The sequence below is a fragment of the Galeopterus variegatus genome, unplaced genomic scaffold, assembly GCF_000696425.1.
Source record: "Galeopterus variegatus unplaced genomic scaffold, G_variegatus-3.0.2 Scaffold5251, whole genome shotgun sequence".
Taxonomy (NCBI): domain Eukaryota; kingdom Metazoa; phylum Chordata; class Mammalia; order Dermoptera; family Cynocephalidae; genus Galeopterus; species Galeopterus variegatus.
The window spans coordinates 120,372-140,365 of NW_007731362.1; the positions used below are offsets into that span (position 1 = coordinate 120,372).

General features: G+C 54.8%; 1 protein-coding gene across 2 annotated transcripts in view; it reads left to right on the forward strand.

The window, feature by feature from the left end:
- Positions 1–19,994, forward strand: part of LOC103604574 (voltage-dependent N-type calcium channel subunit alpha-1B) — a 96,274-nt gene that overhangs the window by 51,219 nt on the left and 25,061 nt on the right. The window contains exons 16-20 of one of the 2 annotated variants that reach the window (XM_008589148.1): positions 233–324; positions 2,492–2,636; positions 5,449–5,576; positions 11,323–11,419; positions 14,309–14,417. In XM_008589148.1, coding sequence (XP_008587370.1) covers positions 233–324; positions 2,492–2,636; positions 5,449–5,576; positions 11,323–11,419; positions 14,309–14,417 — 571 coding nt within the window. The remainder of the gene's footprint in view (positions 1–232; positions 325–2,491; positions 2,637–5,448; positions 5,577–11,322; positions 11,420–14,308; positions 14,418–19,994) is intronic. The other variant, XM_008589147.1, reaches the window with a different exon arrangement.

A 19,994-nucleotide genomic window follows, 5' to 3' on the forward strand; every position in this document is an offset into this window, starting at 1 on the left:
GGAGAGGCTCAGAGCTGGAGCCAGCACGTGCTGGGCTGTGGGACATGCGTGTGTCTAGCTGAGGCTGGGAGTGCACAGTGGCCCCTCCATGGTGGACTCTCCTGCTGAGGGCAGCCTCCTGTCCCTTGTGAGGTCCCCTGCATTGTATACACACTTGCTCCTGCCTTGTGCACCTGCCGCAGCTCCCGGAGGCCCCGCAATGTTGGCATTCTGTTGTTCTTCGCTATTTCAGGTTTTTGGAAACATTGCGCTGGACGATGATACCAGTATCAACCGGCACAACAACTTCCGGACGTTTTTACAGGCCCTGATGCTGCTGTTCAGGTGCGTCGGTCCCCTAGGCTGGCATTCACTCTCTGATCAGGGCCCCTCAGGATGGAGAAGGGAGGGTGCCACCTGTGAGGGCCTCCTCCGTCCAGCCTCAGGCCGCGCTGGCTCCCCTCAGTGGACTTTTCCAGTTCTTCCTTTCTCTCTGCTCCTCCTTTCCAAAGGCTCTTGAGTGTTGCCCCCAACTCAGGACAGACTGAAGGGAAGCCCCTAAGGGAGGTCACCTGGTGATCCCTGGGCCAAGCGGCCCCCACCACTTTGTCTGGTGACAGCCAGAAGGCCTCCAGTGACTGCAGCCTGGAGGTCTGGGAAGACGGAAGATGCTTAGCAGGGTCTCTCCTGAGGTGCTGGCCTCTAGCTTCCCTTCCGTGGGGACGGATGGCATCAGGAAAAGCAGGCAGCAGAGGGAGCGGCTTTTGATGGCTTGTAGCTGCTCAGTGCTGCAAGGAGCCCGGCTGGCCAGAGCTGCTGGTCTGAGCACACCTCCCCCTTCCACCATCTGTCATGGGAGCCACAGTTCCCCAGGCCCCGGCACACAGCGAGGTGGAACCTGGAGGGGCCAAGAGGACTCCTTGCCGGCGGCATGCCTGGGAGAGGGCTCAGCACAGTGCTGTTCTTGGCATGGCCTACCTCTGGTGACCATCCTGGTTTGCCAGTGAGTGCAGGGGCAGAGGAGAAAGTGACGAATGTGTTTCCCTGCCTCCTGGGTCTCCCTCATTTAACCACCCATGACCCTAGGGCAGAAGAAAAGTGTTCTTTGTAGAGATTTATGGTGGAGGGCGTCCTGACATCAGACCCTGCCTTGGTGCTCCTTCATGGGGTTTCAGCACTTCTGTTCACTGATGCAAATACATCAGGCTGCTGCAAGGGGGATGCACAACACAGCCCACCATGCCTGCAGGTGTGCTCTGGGCTCCCGGCAGTTCCCTGTGAGGAGGGTGAGCTCAGACCCAGACCTGCTTTGCTGGGCTGCCTAGAGAGAATTTTCTGACACTTCTTTCATTGCATAAGGCTTAGGCTTACACTTTTCCCAAGTAGTGTTCTTTCTCTGGGCTTTAACTGTTACATTAATTTTCTTTCTTCATTTATTAATATTTTGCCTCATGCACAAAAGATTCGAGGCAAACCTGTGAAGTTAGCCTTAGTTTTAAGCCTTTTGTCTCTAAGATTTCTGTTGCTCCCTGAGCTTTATGTCATATGGGAGCACCCTCACCAGTCAGGCCTGGCACAGGCTGAAGTGGCAGCCCTGCAGGAAGCCCCCTGCCCCCCCATCAGTGGGGAGTGGGCCCAGATTCTGCCCGGGGCTGGCCACACACAGGCACACAGACGTGGGACCCAGGTCTCTGCCCCTTGCAAGCCGCTGGTGCTGGCTCTGTGACCAGGAGCAAAAGTCCACGCAGAAGGGTCCCCCAGGCAGCTCTTGAGGTGGGGTGGGGGTGTTCTTGAGGCCTTCAAGGAACAGTAGAGGCTGGTGTGGCTGGAGTGGACCGAGCACGCACTGAGGTAGCAGTGAAGTCAGGTAAAGAGTGGGTAGCAGGTCTCATGGGGCTGTGGGCAGTCTTGTGAATTTTGGCTTTTGCAGTGAGGGAGGGGAGTCATTGGAGGGTTCTGGAAGCAGCAACGTGGTATGCGGTGGACGCGTGGGGCTGCTGTCAGGCTGGATTTAGGAGCCCATCTCAGCAACCTGGGGATGTCATACTTGCTTGGCCCAGAGTGCTGAGGAGTGCTGAGGGCCGGGCTGCTGCTTGAAGGTAGACGGGCTGATGGACAGGATGCAGGGCGGGAGAGGGGAGGCGAGGGTGGCACCAGTGTTTTTGGCCTGAGCCACTGGAAGGCCAGAGTCACCGTTTCTTGAAATGAAGAAGACTGGGGTGGCACGTGCCTGGGGGAGGTCAGGAGTGCAGCTGGGCTGGGCTGTGCTGTGTCCACAGAGGGGTTCCCCCGTGGTGTGACTACTGTGCAGTGAGTGATTTTTAGTTACTAGTGATTTCTCAGCTCGTGGTCAATGTTGAAATCTAGTGCCAGGGGGTTCTTTTGCAGATGCAGCCATCTGGTATCCAGGCTTTGCACATGTACAGGCTCCCCTGAGGGCTCTGCTGGAGCTGGAGGCTTCCCCCTCCTGGGCCTTCCTCTGTGGGCCTCACAGCTCTGCCCTTCTTCTCAGGAGTGCCACTGGGGAGGCCTGGCACGAGATCATGCTGTCTTGTCTCAGCAACCAGGCCTGCGACGCGCAGGCCAATGCCAGTGTGTGCGGGAGTGACTTTGCCTACTTTTACTTCGTCTCCTTCATCTTCCTGTGCTCCTTTCTGGTAAGTCCTGGTCACCGTGCCCACCCAGCACTCACGTCTGCCTGTATCAGTCCATCTCAGGCCCCCACATCCCCTGCTGACCCCTGACTTCGATCCCTGCTTCATCCAGGCTGATTCTGTGTTGATGGCCCTTGTTACCCCAGAGGTGACAACCTCATGAGTCCTAGAAAGGACTCCCTGCTTGTGAGCTCCCAAGGCCATGCCTGGACTTCCAGGAAAGGGTTTAAGTTCCCAGGGGCACTTGTCCCTGAGTTCTCAGCTTCTCAAAGGACGTGCACCACAGTGACGGTTTTTGGAGCAGCGGCACTCCAGCCAGCATGTCTGTCGTGCATAAGCAGAGGCAGTGATGGCGCAGGTGGAGAGGCAGGCAGCCTGGGTCCCGGGGCTGTGGATCTCATTCCAGGACAGCAGAAGCCTCTGGGAGCCTTGGAGCAGGGCGTGACAAGGTCTGCTCGGTGTTTTACAGCTTGGCTCTGGTTTCTTTGTGGATGGTGAGGAGAGGGGCCATGGAGAGAGCAGGAGACAGTTGGGGTGACAGTGACCTAGAGAAGGGGGTGAGGGATTGGGTGGGGTTGGGCTGCATTTTAAAGGTAGAGCTGACATGACTGATCATTGGATATGGGCATGAGAGAAAAGAGAAAAGAAAGTCGCATCCTGGGGTTTTCTGGGATGGTGCGGCGAGTGCTTTCCCTCTGAGATGGGAAGATTGGGGAGCTGTAGGTGTGGGGTTAAGGAGGGAGGGAGCAGAGATGTCTAGACCTCTGGCTGGAAGTGTAGGTCAGTTGTCATTAGTGTCTGGTGCATTTATGGGGCTGGATGGTACACTAGCACTCCAGGTTCATGCCACGCGAGGTGTAGTCCAGTGACCTTAAGTGTCACCTGAGTACTTGTTAGAAATGCAGATCCCTGGGCCCCTCCCCAGACTTACTGTGTCAGTATCTCTGGGAGAAAGATCCGGGAATCTGAGTTTTAACAAGCTCTCGTGGTGATTTTGTGTGCTCAACCTTGAAGTGTGTAGACATAGAGAAAGGATGTGGACTGAGAAGACTCTGCCCTGGGGACATGCAGGGGACAGAGAAGAGCACTGGACCCAGAAGCTGGAAGAGCAGTCAGCGAGGCAGGTGGACAGCCAGGAGAGGACAGAGCCCCAAAGCCCAGGGGGATGTGTCTCAAGAGGGAGGGAGTGACCAGCCGTGTGAAGTGTTGTCAGAAGGTGGAGTGAGAGGGTGACTGAGACTTGCTCATGGGCTGTGGAAAGGTGAGATGACACCCAAGCCCTGTTGCCATGGGCTGGAAGAGAGAATGGGGTGAGGGCAGCGCCGAGGAGGCACTGAGGTCTGTGGTCACAGCTGCCACGTGGGACCAGCCAGAGGCCACCAGCGCCCTTGGTGAGATGACACCCAAGCCCTGTTGCCATGGGCTGGAAGAGAGAATAGGGTGAGGGCAGCGCCGAGGAGGCACTGAGGTCTGTGGTCACAGCTGCCACGTGGGACCAGCCGCACCGCGTGTTCCTCTCTAGCCACGCTCACTTCTCGGCACATGGCAGAGAAGTGCATTGTCCGGTATCGGGTTTCCCAGACTACTGTAAGGAGGGCGGGGAGGGTGTACGTGGACTGTGGCAGTGGTGCTGGATGTGGGGTCAAGGCTGGGGACAGCGGGAGGGGGAGAGGGCAGGGACCCTGGATTGGAGGTTCTTGTGTGGACAGGGGTTGGGATGCGGGTGTCAGCAGAGGTGGGCTGGAAGGACAGGATATGCGGGCAGAGAGCAGGACATGTGAAGTGAGGACTCGGGGGCAGCGGTGGGGCTGTTGGTGGTGGCCGGAGATGACCAGGGTAGCCTGTGGTCACAGGAGTGAGCAGCTAAGATGGGGGGTGAGAAGGTCGAGGGATGCAGAGGCCAGGCCGTGCTCGGTCCCCTCTCTGTGGGTAAGAGTAGAAATGTGGAAAACCAGCAGGCCAGGTGCTGATCCCCCACGGAGGGAGGGAGAGGTCAGGGGGTGACGTGAGCATTGAAGAGCGGGTCCGTGCTGCAGCTGAGCGGGGAGGAACGGAACGCACTCAGGGGGATGGGGACGTCAGCGTGACCGACGGGGGCTGTGCATCTGGGCAGGGGCGGCAGGAGGTGGGGCGGTTGAGCGGGTCCGTGCTGCAGCTGAGCGGGGAGGAACGGAACGCACTCAGGGGGATGAGGACGTCAGCGTGACCGACGGGGGCTGTGCATCTGGGCAGGGGCGGCAGGAGGTGGGGCGGTCAGGAAAGGTGGGCGCTGCAGACAGGTGAGCTTGCACGTGGATAGAGGAATGCAGAAAAATCGACAGCACTGTCTCACTAGAGGGCAGAAACCAAGGGAAGGATTTGCATGTTGGGGTCATCTCCTGATTCCTCAGCAGACCCCTGTGGACAGCAGGGAGGGTGGGCTCTCTGGAGAGTCATTGTCCTCTAGGCAGTGGAGGCATCGGTCTCTATGCTGCTCAAAGACATCAGGTGCTGCAAGAGCCAGCCTCCATGGGCATGAAGGCAGCCCACCAGCCTGGCCTCACTGTGTGCCTGGCTGCAGAGACAGGGCTCCATAGAGAGCCACACTCACAATGTCACAATGCCTAAACATGTCTAGGGGCCAAGCTCCCTGGGGTGAGGGAGTCCTGAGGTCCCGGTGCAAGGCCTGTGGGAGAGCAGGTCTGAGCAGGTGTTGCTGGGGCAGAGGGACCTCTGCTGTGCCGACAGCTTCCCACACAGACACTGGCTGGAGGGCACAGGCCAGAGGGCAGGCTGAGGTCTGTCCACGTCACCTCTTCTCCTTCCTGTCCTGCAGATGTTGAACCTCTTTGTGGCTGTGATCATGGACAATTTTGAGTACCTTACGCGGGACTCTTCCATCCTAGGGCCTCACCATCTGGACGAGTTCATCCGGGTCTGGGCCGAGTATGACCCAGCTGCGTGGTGAGTGGGCCCCGGAGCTCTGTGGTCCTCAGGTTTTGGTGCGGGGCCCGGGGGTCCACCCTGCTTCACATAGGATGGTGCTCAGAGGTGCCCTTCCTGGGGGCGCTTCCTTTTCAGGCTTGTGTGCCTTCATGCAGCTCCCTGGGCTCAGAAACGGTCTTTTGAGACCCTCTGTTTGGCCCTTAGGAAGGTGCCTGGGGTCATGGAAGGTTTTTAGGGGATTTGTGAGGCTTGGGGCTCTTACTGAACAGGAATTTACTGTCTTCTCCCCAGGCCTGTCACTGAGGTTGTGGAGGGCTTGGCGGGAGGGGGCGGGGGAGGAGACAGCATGGCCACTCTCCCCATGAAGCTCAGAGGGCTTTGAGGACAGAAAAGATGGGGGTTTCAGGACATTACCCCTGAGGGCCTCAGGGATCTACCTCCCTGCCATTTCCCAGGCTTCATGTGGGGGTCGCTTGGTGAATTTCCATTGGAATCAGAGGAGCTATTGGGAAGGTGTCAGTGTTTCAGACCCTCTGGTCATGGTGAAAGCGTTACTGTGTTGTACAAGTGAGGGGTGATTTGTTTCTGGACAGTGCAAGGGTCTCAGGAAGGGAGTGGTCTGGGGTCAGAAGTGCAGTGGGCAGTCCTGCGCACCGCAGCAGTCTCCCTCGGGGCTGGGCTCCCATGCAGGAAGGACGGCAGGCGCAGCAGCCCAGATCCTCCCCGTCCATTCCTGCACTCACTCGCTCGCTAGCTCTCAGGCTGCGGCTGCTGAGGACTGCTCTCTGCAAGGCAGAGCACAGGAGGCGGAGGGGCCCAGGGACCTCGCTCTTGGGTAGGACACAGGCCTGCCCAGTGCCTTGCTCACGGTGAGTGCTCAGGCGGCTGGGAAGAGCAGCTCTGGTGGGAGGGTGGATGCCTGCGCCTCCCCGGCCCCGGGGCTGGGAAGCTGTGGGGCCGGTGCAGCTGCTGCCATCTCCTCTCTGGAGCTTCCCGGCCCACCGTGTCCTCCTCACACAGCTCTGCGTTCAGCACCCTTGCTGTGGGAGACACCTGGAGGGGGCGGTCAGACTCCTTGTGGTGAGGATCCAGAAGGTGCTGCATGAGGCCCTTCCCGGTCTGGACAGCATCAGGGACCCTGGGGTGCAGGCCCCTCCTGTCCAGGCCTTCCAGGCTCACAGTGCCTCTGTGTGTGTTTTCCACCTTGGTGAGAAGTTTACAAGTCTACACAGTGTAGAACGAGCATAGCAGTTATTTATGGTCATGGTGTTTGAGGACGTTTTCATGGCCTTGGAGAGGCCTTTCAGGTCTGGGGCATCAACACGTTTGCCCTGTGATACCCAGCGCTCCTGCCAGACGCCCAGCTCAGAGATATTCACACAGAGTCTGTGGTCAGGAAGGCCCATCAGATTGGAGGGAGACTGACCACACCTAAGGCCTAGACCTTGTCGGGCAAAGGGCAGGAGAGACTCCAAGTAAGGACTTGGCTAAGTTCCAGGACAAAGTTGCTGCTGCTTCCAGGAATGTTTCTCTATTGTGAGGAGACCGTATTGCAGAAAAGAGGTACTTTATAGGCTGTAATTTGTACTAAGAGGCAAAAGCAGGTGGTAATGGCCAGTGAGAAGGAGATGACATCTCCCAGTCTTTGTGAACAGTACCCAGGTTTTTCACAGGTGGCTGCAGGCAAGAGCAGCACAGGATGCGCAGGATGCGGACTTGGGCCAGACTGCAGCTTTGCTGTCATGCAGAGAGGGTTCAGACTGTTTCCCAAATTCCAGAGTTTGAGAACTGGTGCCCCTAGAAGGTCTAGGCAGTTGGAGATATGATAAAGAAAGTGCTTATCAAACATGGCAGAATATAAGCTTCACCCCAGAGGTGGCACGTACAAGATCACACACAGGGCCTGTACTTGCCTTGAAGTGGTGTATCTTAAGCAGCACACACCACTGTGCTCCCATGAGTGGCCTAGGCTGAAACATAGCTCGCCTCCAGATGGGTAGAAGAAGCGGAGGAGACTCAGCGAAGGCAGGCAAACAGATTGGGTCTGGACGCTACATCCTTGGCAGAACAGAGGGCACCTTGAGTCTTCTAGTAGCCTCCATGACAGATGCAGGGACGTGGTCATCTTTGTTTCCCAGGTGACCACTCAGATGCTTCCTCATTCTTTGGAGAAACTTTGAAACACCAACAACAAAACTTAGTGAAATTTCCTGTTTTGTGTATGTTTGTGTGTGCATGTGTGTGGCTGTGTATGTGTGCACAAGCACAGACGTGTGTGTGCGTGTGCACATGCATGGGTGTATGCATGTGCATGATGTACACACATGTACATGCACATATGTGTACACATGTGTGCTGTGTGTGGATATGCACGTGCAGGTGTGTGCATGTGTGTGTGTGCTTTTGTGCATGTGTGTACACACAGGTATGCATGTGCGTGCATGCACGTTTGTGTGTGTACAGTTGATAGTGTGCATGCACGTGTGCGTGTGTGTGCGTGCGAGTGAACTGCATGTTTGTCTGCATGCCTGTGTGTGCATGTGTGCATTGCGAGTATGCACGTATGTGCATTTGTGCGTGTACGTGCCCTGTGTCATGTGTGTGCACGTGTGCGTGTGTGTGTATGCGAGTGAACTGCACGTTTGTCTGCATGCCTGTGTGTGCACGTGTGCATTGCGAGTATGCACGTACATGCATTTGTGCGTGTATGTGCCCTGTGTCATGTGTGTGCACATGTGCTTGTGTGTGTGTGAGCGTGGGAGGCGTGGAGTTGGCTTCTGGAGCAGCCTTCCCCAGCCTCCCTATGCTGTTGCTTTAGCACTCTGTGGTCCAGCGTGGAGACTTGACAGGAGACTTGCAGTCACGCCTCTTGGAGCAATCTGCTCATCTTTCATGTCCATTTCTCTGTCCAATAAGCACTTCCTGAGCGTCCGTCATGTGCTGGGGGCAGGGTCTGAAAGTGAGAGTAGGCAGCGATGGGACAACAGTGTGGCCGTAGCTCAAGGCCAGGGCTTGTCTGAGGTGGGAGAGGCCAGACTGGCCTGGTGCGCCACGGGAGGCATCTGAGCTGGACTTAGACAGCAGGATGGAGGGACTGCTAGAGAAGGTGGGGGCAGGGGGCAGAGATGTGGGGAGGCCAGGCGGGCTGTGTGAGGCTGCAGGGAACCCACCGCAGAGTGGCCGGAAGGAAGCCTGAGATAGGTGAGAAAGGCCTCGAGATGTGGGTCAGACAAGCAGCTTTGACTTTATTTTATAGAGAGTTGGGACGGTTTTGAATCAGGGAGTGACAGTGTTGGGCCACACTTCTCATTTGGTGGTATCTGCTCCCAGATGGGCAGGGGTGGTCATGGAGGCTGGGGGGCCCCACATGTGTCCATCCCCTCTGGTGGTCCCTCGGGTCCAAGCTTAGCAAGCAAGCACCTTGAGTGAGGCCAAAGTGGGGCTTCCTCTTTCCTCCCTTTTTTCCAGAAGTAAATTCAACATGATTTGGAGCTGATTGGACTGAGGGAGCTTCAGTGTAGGAGAGGGCAGTGTCAGTGGAGCCCCCAGTGTGCTAGCCTGGGGTGAGGGGCCCCTAGGAGGACCAGTGGGCTCCACGGGAGGACATGGTGTGCTCAGGGGGACAGGGCAGTCAGGAGGCAACTGGCGTGGGCCTCTGAGGCTGCTGTGATGGACAATCAGGGTGGGTCATGGTGGTGAGAGAACTGAAGTTGGAGGAAAGCTCGTGGAGAGGAGGCCCAGGGAGCAGGAGGAGAGGCTGACCGGGGTGGAGGTGGGGCGCAGGCTGTGGCCAGGCCCCGGCACGGTGTGTGCAGCTGGGGGCTTGACGTGGGGCTGGCAGGCGCAGATGTGTGTTCTACCTGTGGGGCACACGGGTATCCGTATGGAGTGTCTCCTGTGTCCATTGGGCACTTAGAATTATCTGGAGATGGCCACGCCTCCAGGGGAGCTCCAGACCCCAGGCCCCCAGCAGGAGCTGCCTGTCTGGCTGCTCCCCTCACCTCCACCACCATGACCACGCAAGGCCATATCTTCCCACCGCAGGCTGGGAGGGCAGGTGGGACGGGCTCCACCGTGCCTTTGTTGCCATAACCTGTGACGTTTCCTTTCCAGTTGCCGGATTCATTATAAGGATATGTACAGTTTGTTGCGTTGTATTGCGCCACCCGTTGGCTTAGGGAAGAACTGCCCTCGTAGGTTGGCCTACAAGGTTTGCAACTTCAGAGCCTCCATCTGACATACTTCCCTGCCCGAAATGCAGACATAGCACACACTCCCTGCCTGGTTTGGGAATGATGACACCTCACCTCTCTTTCCTCCTGCCCTGCCCCACACTCCAGCCTCCTGGATGCTTTGGTTCCCTGTCTAATCTCCCTTGACCCCTCCAGCTGGCTGGGGACAAGCAGCCTATGAGACAGTGCACAGAAAGCTTTCTGGCTGGGACGTGATGGTCAGGACCAGCAGGCTGGGTGGGGGTGTGGACCAGATCCCACCTACACCAAGGAAGCAGCTGTCTCACCCAGTTTTTACTCCGAGCTCTTGAGGGTGAGCTGATAGGCCAGAGGCTAAGGGCCCCAGAGGAGGGAGCATGGCAGAAGAGAGCCAGGGCAGCTGCCTCTCCATGGCAGAAGAGCCCAATAACCCAGTGGCTTCCCAGTCCCTGGGGGAAGAGAGGGCAGAGGCAGAGGGGGCCCAAAGCTGAGCCTTCCTTTTTTGCCTCTGGGTTGATCCACTCAGCTCAGCCGGGAGTCCCCTGGCCTGGAACTGTGGGGGGAAGGCAAGGTCCCGGGGCACATTCACCTGCCAGGAAAAGGCTGTCTCCTTCCTATCCTGCACAACCTCAACCCAGCTGTGTTTTTGGGACCTCAAGCCCACAGGCTGGTGTCCCAGGGGTGGAATTCATCCCCAGGCCTAGTGGCCTGTCCACTTCAGGAAGACTCAGTCATTGGCCCCAGACACCTCCCTGGATCTGGAGGCTTTGGGTTCTCAGCCCCCTCTGGAGGCCCGTCCCATGAGTTGGTCCCAACCTGCCCCTGTGCTACCAGAGCGGGTGCAAGAGTGGCAGGTGCCACGCCCTGCCGCAGCTCCTCCCCTCCCTGCAGTCTCCCATTTCCCGCCCGGCCCTGACCCCCCAGCAGCAGCCCCGCCCTGGGCCGGCCTCGGGCGTCTCTGGGCTTAGGGCAAGACTTGCCCCATGGTCAAGTTTGGCTCTAGAGCCTCGGGGCTCCGTCTCTAGTTTTGTGCTTGTTTTAGATTTCTATCCACTTGTTTAGCCTCTTGCCTCACTTGGAAGCAAGTCTGACCGTTAAAGAAGCCGATGTTTCTGCCGTGGTTCTCAGCCACAGCCTCATCTGCCGCATAGCTCTCGCCCACCCGTCTGCTGGCACGGGGAAACAGCTCTTTTCTGATTTGGCATTACCTGTGGTTTCTAAAAGAGTAATATCAGAAATTAACAACCCAAAGCCGCCCCGATGCAGCCCTTCCTCACCCCTCCATGTTCATTAGCTCAGATGTCACCCCTGCCACTGCCCTGCGTGGGGCTGGAGTGAGGTGCGGCTCCGGGGGTGGGGGCAAGGAGGGGGTCAGTCCAGCAGAGAAGTCCCTCATTTTACTTATTTTGACTCTGGGCACTTAACCCGGCACGTGGATTAACTGGACCTGTTTTCTTGTCTGCTTCCTCCCCGCCCACCCCGCCCCACCCCTCCCGCTGCTGCCTCCCGTGGACACCCCACTGTGCCTTGGCCTCTCTGGGACGGGTCTCCAGTGGGCGCATCAGTTACAATGACATGTTTGAGATGCTGAAACACATGTCCCCGCCTCTGGGGCTGGGGAAGAAATGCCCCGCTCGCGTTGCATACAAGGTAGACCCTGACCCTGCACGCCCACCCCAAGAGGCTGTCTGCGCCGGGGCTGGGCCCGCCTGGGTCTTGGCTTGGCTGCAGGGTGTCTCTGGGCTCCCCATCTCCTTCTGCAGGCCTTGTCCGGCTGTCGGTCGGTCACTGCTGCCCGTGCCTGGCCGCCTTGTTGTTTCTTTCTTTTTTTTCACCCTTGCCTCGTCTCTGCTTCCTTCCTAGACAGAGGGACATGGCCACTGGGAGGTCTCTACACAGGCCCCTTGTTGCCTGCCTGGGCTGCCTCCTCTGAGAGCCCCAGAGGCACAGAAGGTGGAGCCAGAGCCCCACCGTTCTCCTTCCCTTCCTGGGAAGGAGGAGACAGACCTTTATTATTTTTTGACAGAGGTTTTTGTTCTGGGCTCAGGGCCACACCCAGGCAGCTCTGTCTCCTAAGCCCCTAGTATGGCTGGAGTCATCCAGCCCTCAGGGTCTGGGGCCTGCAGGGGCTCTGGTGCTTCTGTGCCCCGGCCCCAATACTCACACAGCTCAATAAGTGCAGAGGTTCCCTGGGCCTGGGCTGCAGTCTCCAGGGCCTTCCTAGGCTGCACGGTGGGAGGAAGGCCCTAAGAAAGAAGGGGTGGAAGAGAGGCATTTTGCTGTCATGCCTGGGGCTTCAGAGAGCCACTGCAGGATGGGGACAGCCTCAGGGGCCCAGAGGTCACAGAAGGCTGAGCCTCAAGGAAGGGAGTAAACCAAGGGACACCTCCAGAGCTCCCTCCTGGGTGGGTGACCAGGTCACATGGCCCTAGCCCTAAGTCTGCCCACCTGCCTGTGCCACGGCGTGTAAGCACCTGCCGCACCTCCAGCACCCCCCACCTGAGGGCCCTCCCATGGCCCCAGTGCTGCCCAGAAAACAGCTGGGTCCACAGCCTATGTCCCAGCCAGCAGTGTCCAGAATCTTCCTGCACCTCCCTCTGTCTGAGAGAACTTCCTGCCAGAGCTTTCATCCCTATGGTTCTGTGGGTGTCTCTTGTCCATGCTGTCATCTCTGTGCCCCAGTTCTAGGTCCTCGTCTGTCACCTGACAGCACAGCCTGTGGGAGCTGAGCAACTCCTCCAAGCCATACCTGGATGCCTCCTGCATCTTCCTCAGCCCTGCCCTGCCCCGCCCCTGCCCCATGTGCATGCATGTTGTGCCTGCCTGGGGGCCCTGCATGCAAGGCTATAGCTTTGTCCCCAAGAAGGAGAGCTCTGTCCACACCAGCACTTGGGGCTAGGGCAGGTGGCAGGGCTGTAAGGAGGTAGCCTTTGGAACCCCTTCCCAGCCGTGCTGGCTGACTCTAAGGTTCTGGACATGAAGAGACCAAGGGAGGCCTCAGGTGGGGAGTGAATGGTCTGGGGTGAGCTGGGGACAGTCCAGGAGATGCTTGGAGTATCCAGGCCCCAGCATGGAGACACCTGTCTGCCTGCCTCAGCCTTGCCCCTCTGCCTCTGCCTTAGACTCTTACCTTGGGGGCCTGGGGCAGGCAGACGGGAGCCTCTGAGTGAGGGCAGCCCTCAAGTGTGCTGGATGGAGCTCTCCTCTTAGAAGTCCCCTGTTGCCCTCCTGCACTCCTGTCTTGACTTCACTCCCTAGGAAAGGAGTCCCTTGGCCTCTCCTGCTGCCATTGGTGCAGGGCTGCAGGGATGCCATGCTCTGGGAAGCCAGTTTTTCCCAGTGTGTGGCACGTGAGGTGTGAGGTGCTGGGACCATGACTGGACCTGCCACATGGGGCTTTGCCAGCATTTGGAGGACAGGATTTGGCTCATGTCTCCAGCCCCCATCCTGCATCCTCCCAGGACTGAGGAGTCTGGATTTGAGTCGAGGATGTTGGGAGCAGGGCTGCATGGCCTTCCCCAGGGAGGTGCTGAGGGGCTGCCCTGCCACAGAGTGCAGCCTTGAGAGAGGGTCGGCAGAGCCCAGGGAGGGGCTCCTGTCTGCAGCTCCCATCCTGTGGCAGAGGACAACATGGGCAGAGCTTCTGGGGCTCCACTTGGCCAGCCAAGTGATTCCTATGTGCAGGATGCTCCAGACACAGCTGAGACACACTCCCTCCTTGAGGCCTCATAGGCTATCAGAGCCTGAGGTTCTGGGCAGCGGCTGGCTGTGCCTGGAGGATGGGTGCAGACACATGCCTGTCTCCAGCTGTTCTGTCCCTGAAAACAGAGAGGAACGTGGTGGGGGGGGGCAGAGCTGCAGGGCACTGTCCCTACCCTGTTGCTGGCTGAGCCCGAGGCCCTTTGCAGTCCCATCTGTTGTGAGCTGGTCTCTAGGGCTTCTCCTGCTGCCTTGAGCTGAGATGGGCTCTGCCTTCGAGTGGCAGTGAGTGTCTCTTTCTGGCCCCTTGGCTGCATGGTGAGAGGCAGAAGCCTTGCTGGGAGCTGTACCTCAGATTGGTGCACTTGACCACCCGTCAAAGCTGCAGGTGGAGGAGGCAAGGCTGGGCAGATCATAAGGACAGGGTGCTTCCCCTTGTTTGTGGCAGAGGAGCCTCAGCCTTGGACCCTCCCTCCTCAGCCAAGGCCACATACCCTTCTTTCAGCGACTGGCAGTGGGCAGGGGTCCCTCTAGCTGAGGATGTGTTGTTCCTTCAGAGGGACCAAGACTCCTGGCCTGGCCCTGTGCTCCAGTCTTCACCTGGATTTCTACTTTTCTGTAGCCAGGAGAATCCTCAGCTCAGAAAAGGGTGAGGGTCCAGGGGAGAGGGTGAATGCTGGCAAAGCTCCCATCTATTCAACCTCACTTGGGCTCAGGTACCTGCAGGGACCACCCCCGGGAGGCCCAGCCCAGCCTCCAGGGGCCACACCCCCTGTGCAGTCCTGGGGTGGGGGGTGGCCCTTTCAGGCCTGTCCCTGACCTGCTCCTGCTCATCCCCAGCGTCTGGTCCGCATGAACATGCCCATCTCCAATGAGGACATGACCGTCCACTTCACATCCACGCTGATGGCCCTCATCCGGACTGCACTGGAGATCAAGCTGGCCCCAGGTGAGCAAGGTGGCCTTGGGGGAGGAAGGGCACCAAGTGTGGGGCTGTGCACCACCTCCCTCAAGAGCCAGCTGCAGGCAGGCACGCAGGGAGGAGACTGAGGGGCTGGCTGTGTCTGGAGGGGTTTGATGTCAGCTGCACAGAGCTTCTGCTCTGCCGGGCATGCACCAGCTTTATCCCCTGCTAACCACGCGCATGTCAGCACTGTAATGATCCCATTTTCAGATAAGGAAACTGAGGCGCAGTGAAATTTAACACCTTGTCCAGGCAAAGAGTCTTCGTGCCCTCTGCTCGCTCCCCATAGTGAGCCTAACCCCCATCAGGTCCTCCCCTGATAAGACATACGGGACCTCAGAGCTGTGCCAAAGCAAGGAGAGAATGAACCTCCAGCACATCCTCCCCACCCCTCCCCTTCCCCCCTCATGGAGAACATTACAGCCACCAGCAGGGGACCTGCCCTGCCCCCATCGCCGTCCTCCCTGCCTGCCCTGGAGCCTGGCCAGCATCTCCACCGGCAGTTCCATACTCTGCTTCTTGCCCTGTCAAGTTTTCTCTCTTTTGGATTATTCGTATCAACATATAAACACCTTATTATTTCTCACATCCCTTCCCCCTCCATTGATTTCCTATTTTTCTTCTTTCCTTCATACCAACCAGCTCCTTGAGAGGCTGATCTCTACTGTCTCTGATTTCTCTTTCCCAGCCTCCAGCTGGGCTCCTACCCTGAGATGTCACTGGAACGGCTCTTGCCGATTTCTCCAGTGGCCTCCACATCCACCTTGTTGACCTGTCTGCAGCCTTTTCTCAGTCCTCCCTTTTTGAAAGCTTTTTATGTCTCTTTTTCTGGTTTCTCTTATCTCCCAAGCTCTGAATGTGTACCATCTTACCTGTTCTCATGTCTTTAAATGTCATGAATTCATGAATATGTCATGAATTCCAATTTTGTATTTTTAATCTGGGCTTCCCTTCTGAGCTCCAGACTCATGTATCCCACGAGCTAGTCACCATCTCCACCTGGAGGCCCCATAAACATTCCAAAGTCGACCTGCCAAACGCACGTTCCAGACTCCCCTGCAGTCTTTCCCATCTCCATCAATGGGAGCCCATCTTCCCAGCTCCTCAAGACAAAACCCCTGGAGTTGTCCTTATCCTCTTCGTTATCTCACCCATTTCTGATCCACACTCAATCCATCATCATATCTTCTTGACTTTACCTTCAGAATACATCCAGAATGTGATCACCCGCCCGCCTTCCCTGCTGCACTCCCTGGTTGCAGCCTCTGCCAGCTCTGGGCTGCAGCAGCCGCCTCCCTCACTTGCTCCTGCCCCTCAGCCCAACTCCAGCACAGCAGCCTCCTTCTGCAGGTTAAAAATCAGACCCATAAAACTGATAAGCCTCTAGCTAGATTGATCCAGAAAAAAGAGAGAAGATACAAATAACCAGGGTGAGGAACAAAGGAGGGGCATCACCGCAGATCCTGCTGATACTAAAAGGATAGCAAAGGAGTATTACGAATGGTTTAATGATGTCAAAAATATCAACAACTTAAATGAAATGGAAAAATTCCTTGAAAAACACAAACTACCAAGCTCATTCAAGATTAGATAACCTCAGCAATACTATATTTGCTAAATAAATCAAATTCATAGCAAAAACCTCTCCATAATGAAAATTTCAGGTGCAGATGGCCTCATTGGTGAAATCCCCCAACATTTAAGGATGAAATAATGACAGTTCTATACACACTCTTCCAGAAAATAGAAAATGAGAATATTTCCAAACTCATTTTATGAGGCAAGCTTTACTCTGATACCAAAATCAGATAAAGATATGACAAGAAAAGAGAAACTACAGATCAATATCCCTTATGAACATAGATACAGAGATCTTCAACACAATTTTAGCAAAATGAATTTGGCAATATATAAGAAAATATAATACATGATGACAGAAGTGGTGTTTATCCCAGGAATGCAAAGTTGACTCAGTTTTTGAAAATCACTGAATGCAATTTACTATATCAAAGAAGAAAAACTATATAATTATCTCAATAGATGCAAAAAAAAAATTGACAATATTCAACATCCATTTGTGATAAAAAAAAAACCTTTCTACATAAACTAGGAATTAAGGGAAAGTTCCTCAATCATATCATATCATATGGATATGATAAAGGATATCTATTAAAATCTACAGCTAATGCCGTACTTAACAAAGAAAGACTGACCATTCTTTTCCTAAGATCAGGAACAGAGCAAGGACGTCAGCACTGTTACCACTCCTGTTCACCATCATGCTTGAGGTCCTAGCCAGTGCAATAAAGCAAGAAAAGAGAAATAAGAGGTGTCCGAGTGGAAAAGAAGACATGAAAGTGCATCTTTTACAATTGACATGATTATCTATGTAAAAAATCCAAAGATTTATTTTAAAAGTTACTAAAGGTCACAGAATACAAGGCCAATGTATTAGTCCATTTCTGTTGCTTATAACTGGGTAATTTATAAGGAAAGGAAATTTATCGCTCACAGTTTCTGAGGCTGGGAAGTTCAAAGTCCAGGGAGCACATCTGGTGAAGGCCTTGGTGGTGGCAACAGAGATGGCAGTGACATTGCAAAGTGGCAGAGCAGAGAGAGACTAACCTTTCATGTGCTCTTCTTTTAAAGCCCTCAGGACCTGCCGACATCCACCATTTTTAATCCATTCACTATGGCATGGTCCTACAATCTAATCACCTCTTCAAGGCCTCACCTTTCAATTACCTTAATAGGATTTCCCATTTTCAACAGTAACAGTGGGAATTAAGCTTCCAACATATGAAATTTGGGGGACACAATTCAATCAATCCACTACATTCCACCCCGAAACTCATGTCCTTTTCACATGCAAATACACTCATTTCATCCCCAAAGTCTTAACTTGTTTCAACTCAAAAGTCCAAAGTTCAAAGTCCTATTTGTGAAATCAAAACAAGTTATCTACTTCCAAGATATAATGGTGGGACGAACATAGGGTACATATTCCCATTCAAAAAGGGAGAAATAGGCCAAAAGAAAGGTGTAACAGGTCCCAAACAAGTCCAAAACCCAGTAGGGCAGGTATTAAATCTCAAAGCTCGCAAGTCATGTACCTTGAGTCCATGTTTGACCTCCTCTGCATGCTGGTGTGGAGGTTGGGTCCCCAAGTCCTCAGGCAGCTCCACTCCTATGGCTTTCCTGGTCTTAGGCCATACTTCAGCTCTCCCAGGCTGGTGTTCCACTCTGGTAGCTCCACAAGTCTGGGGTCCATGGTGGTACCGCTCTCATGGCTCCACTAGGCATGGCTGTGTTGTGGTTTTTCTGCTGCATCTCTGACCCCACATTTCCACTCTGCAGTGAATCTGTCCCTACAACAGATCTCTTCCTGGGCCCCCAGGCTTTTCCATACAGCCTTTGAAATCAAGGTGGAGACTCTCAAGCCTTCAGAGCTCTGCCATTCTGCAAGCCTGCAAACTTAACACCACATAGATGCTGCCAAGGCTTCTGGCTTATATCTTCCAAAGTTGTGGGTCTAGCCACACCTAGGCCAATTTAGCCATGGCTGGAGCAACCAAAGCACCTGGGTGCTGGTGCTGGAAGCAGCTTCCCAAGGTGGCCCTGGGCAGCAAGACCGTGGGTGACGCCTCAGGTCTGTTCCCTGAGACCATTCTGTCTCCCTAGTCCTCTGGACCTATAATGGAAGGGTTGTCCACAGAGGCTTCTGCAATGCCTTCAGGGCATTTTACCCCTTCTCTTGATAATCCCTTTCTTTTGTACTCATCTTCTTAGCACCATTGCATTTTTTCTCTTGAAAATGCCTTCTGCTTTTCTACCACATGGCCACTCTGCAGATTTTCTAAATCTTTATGCTCTGCTTCCCTTTTAAATTCTGTCTTTATGTCATGTCTTTGCCACCATAACTCAGAGAAGGCTGTTACAAGTAGCTCTGAAGCTTCCTTAACACTTCGTTGCTTAGAAACGTCTTCCATCAAATACCCTGGGTCAGCACCTTGAAGTTCCACTTTCCATAAAGCTTTTGGGCATGAACACAATGCAGCCGAGTTCCTTGCCAGTTCATAGCAAGGATGATCTTTGCCCCAGTTTCCAAGAAGTCCCTTCTCATTTACATTGAGATCTTCTCAGAATGCTCTTTGCTGTCCATATTTCTTTTTCTTTTTCTTTTTTTTTCCTTTTTGTCTTTTTTCGTGACCGGCAATGGATCGCAACCCTCAGTGTCGCGCCCGTACCGGACTGGGACCGGCAACGGGATCGCAACCCTCGGTGCTGCTCCCTCGCCTCGCTCAGCCAGTGAGCGGGAACTGGTCTGTATGTGGGATCCGAACCCTCGGCGGGAGCGCTGCCGCGCTTCCCAAGTGGCGCACTGTAGCAGCGCCACCGGGCCGGCCCTTCTTTTTCTTTTTAAAAGATGACCGGTAAGGGGATCTTAACCCTTGGCTTGGTGTTGTCAGCACCACGCTCACCCAGTGAGCGAACCGGCCATCCCTATATAGGATCCGAACCCGGGGCCTTGGTGTCATCAGCACCGCACTCTCCCGAGCGAGCCACGGGCCGGCCCTACTGTCCATATTTCTATCAGCATTCTAGTCATTACCATTTAGCCAGTCAGTTTAACATTTTAAACTTTCCCAGGTCCTCTTGTCTTCTAAACTTTCACCAGCATCTCGGCTTTTTCTAGCCTGTTCCTCCAAATTCTTCCAGCCTTTGCCCATTACCCAGTTCCAAAGCTGCTTCCACATTTTCAAGTGTCTGTTATAAGCAACACCACACTCTTAGTCCCAATTTTCTGTATTAGTATGTCTCTGTTGCTTATAGTAAAATACCCGAAACTGGGTAATATAAGAAAATGAAATTTATTGCTTACAGTTTCAGAGGCTAGGAAGTCCAAAGTCCAGGGAACACACTTCGTGAAGGCCTTGGTGGCGGCAACAGTGACGGAAGGGTATCACATTGCAAAATGGCAGAGCAGAGAGAGACTAACATTTCATGTGCTCTTCTTTTAAAGTCCTCAGGACCACGCCCCTGACCATAATTATTAACCCGTTTACTATGGTATGATCCTACAATCTAATCACATCTTCAAGGCCCCACCTTTCAATTACCGTAAAAATATTTCTCACCCTCAAAATACCACAGTCTGGGTGGCTTAAAGACCAGAAATTTATTCCTCACAGTTCTGAAGGCCTGGGTAGTCCAAGATCAAGGTGCTGGCGAGGCAGGTCTCACTCTGGGGCCTCTTCTCTTGGCCACAGATGGCCACCTTCCTTCTTGCTGTGTCCTCATGTGGCCTTTCCTCTGGTGGTGCAAGGAGAGAGAGCGAGTTCTCTGGTGTCTCTTATAAGGAAACTAATCCTGTGGATCAGGGCCCCACCATTATGACCTCACTTAATCTTAATTACCTCCTAATAGGCCCTGTCTCCAAATATAGCCACATCGGGGGTTAGGGCTTCTACCTATGAATTATGGGGGTGTGTGTGCACACAGTACAATCCATGGCACACACCTTTCATGGTCCACAAATATGAACTTGAAATGGATCATAGA